The sequence below is a fragment of the Cebus imitator genome, unplaced genomic scaffold, assembly GCF_001604975.1.
Source record: "Cebus imitator isolate Cc_AM_T3 unplaced genomic scaffold, Cebus_imitator-1.0 Scaffold145, whole genome shotgun sequence".
Lineage (NCBI taxonomy): Eukaryota > Metazoa > Chordata > Mammalia > Primates > Cebidae > Cebus > Cebus imitator.
This window is the reverse complement of record NW_016107460.1, coordinates 5789996-5791775: the sequence shown is the minus strand read 5'-3', so window position 1 is coordinate 5791775 and position 1780 is coordinate 5789996. Positions and strand designations below refer to the sequence as shown.

Genomic DNA, 1780 nt, shown 5'->3' with positions numbered 1-1780 from the left:
TTTTTTTTTTGAGACAGAGTCTCACTCTGTAACCAGTCTGAAGTGCAGTGGCGTGATCTTGGCTCACTGCACTGTCCGCCTCCCAGGTTGAAGTGATTCTCCTGCCTGAGCGCCCCGAGTAGCTGGGACTGCAGGCACAGGCCACCACATCCAGCTAATTTTGTATTTTTGGTAGAGCTGGAGTTTCACCATGTTGGCCAGGCTGGCCTTGAACTCCTGACCTTGTGATCCACCTGCCTTGGCCTCCCAAAGTGCTGGGATTATAGGCATGAGCCACCATGACTGGCTGGTGGAAATATTTTAGTTACCTTTTGGGCAAGAGGTTGCTAGAGAGGCAGCCAGTGTGCATCCGTGGGAGAGGCTAGAGGAAAGCAGGCTTGTGGGGTATCCTGTGAGCCTGACTGAGAAGGGCGCCCAAGTGCGTCACAAGCTGCTGGGAGGCCACATGGAAGAGATGTGTGGCCACCAAAAAGCTATTTCCACAGAGTGGCAAGGCTGAGGGCCCAAGGGGAGGGGCTTACGAGAGAAGGGGAGAGGGAGTATCCCTGCCTCTTTTGAAGACAGAGTATTGATTCCTCTTTCCAAAAGTTTAGTTATTTTTTGATAGAAATTCCTTTTTTTTTTTCCCCGAGACAGGGTCTTGCTGTGTCGCCCAGACTGGAGTGCAGTGGTGTGATCTCAGCTCACTGCAACCTCCACCTCCCAGGCTCAGGTGATCCTCCCCGCCCAGCTTCCTGAATAGCTGGGACTACAGGGTGTGCCACTACACCTGGCTAAGTTTCGTAATTTTTGTAGAGACAGGGTTTTGCCATGTTGCCCAGACTGGTCTCGAACTCCTGAGCTCAAGTAGTCCAGTCACTTTGGCCTTCCAAAGTGCTGGGAGTACAGGCGTGAGCCACCGCGCCCAGCCAGCAGACATTCTGAAAACCTGGAAATGTGCTTTCATGATCAAGACGTATCCTGAATGGGCTCTTATTCACACTGCAGACATTTGTCCCTGACCTTCCTGTTTTTGTGTCTTAGGAAAAAGAAAGTGATGCCGTGAAACCAAAGAATCAGGGTATGTAAACAATTGGGGTACACAGAGAATCGGGGTGTGCAAAGAATCAGGGTGTGGAAAGAATTGGGGTGTGTAAATATTCAGGGTGTGCAAAGAATCAGGGCATGCAAAGAATTCAGGGTATGTAAAGATTCGGGGTGTGCAAAGAATCGGGGTATGAATCGGAGTACAAAAAGAATTGGGGTGTGTAAAGATTCGGGGTATACAAAGAATCAGAGAATGCAAAGAATCGGGGTATGTAAAGAATCAGGGAACCTAAAGAATCAGGATGTGCAAAGAATCGGGATACGTAAAGAATCAGGGCGTGTAAATGCACGTCATGGAAGCTCCGTGTGGAAACCGCTTCTGCTCATTCAGCAAGTGTCACTGCACGCCTGCTGCATTTCAGCTGTGGCACAGTGGAATGCAAACACGTCTCCCCTTTTCATTGGATCATATTTTTAAAGTATAGTTCACATCAAACTGGTTACTAAAATTTTAGAAGTGATTTCTATAAAAAGTTATGTAAATTATTTTCTTTTAATCTCTGCAGACACTCAAGGAGCGAAAGCAGCCCCTGGCGAAGCTCTGGGAATCCCAAATGAGCACTATCTAGATAAGTGAGTCTGTCTGTCTTCCACCCGCAGTGTGACGGTCAGGTGGATGGGCACTGTCTAGATAAGTGAGTCTGTCTGTCTTCCACCCCCTGTGTGACGGTCAGGTGGATGGGCACTGTCTAGA

General features: G+C 48.7%; 1 protein-coding gene across 1 annotated transcript in view; it reads left to right on the top strand.

Moving 5' to 3' along the window:
- Positions 1-1780, top strand: part of CEP104 (centrosomal protein 104) — a 44393-nt gene that overhangs the window by 30774 nt on the left and 11839 nt on the right. Inside the window, exons 16-17 of the mRNA XM_017542695.2 lie at positions 1024-1060; positions 1593-1659. Of these exons, the coding sequence (XP_017398184.2) occupies positions 1024-1060; positions 1593-1659 (104 nt within the window). The remainder of the gene's footprint in view (positions 1-1023; positions 1061-1592; positions 1660-1780) is intronic.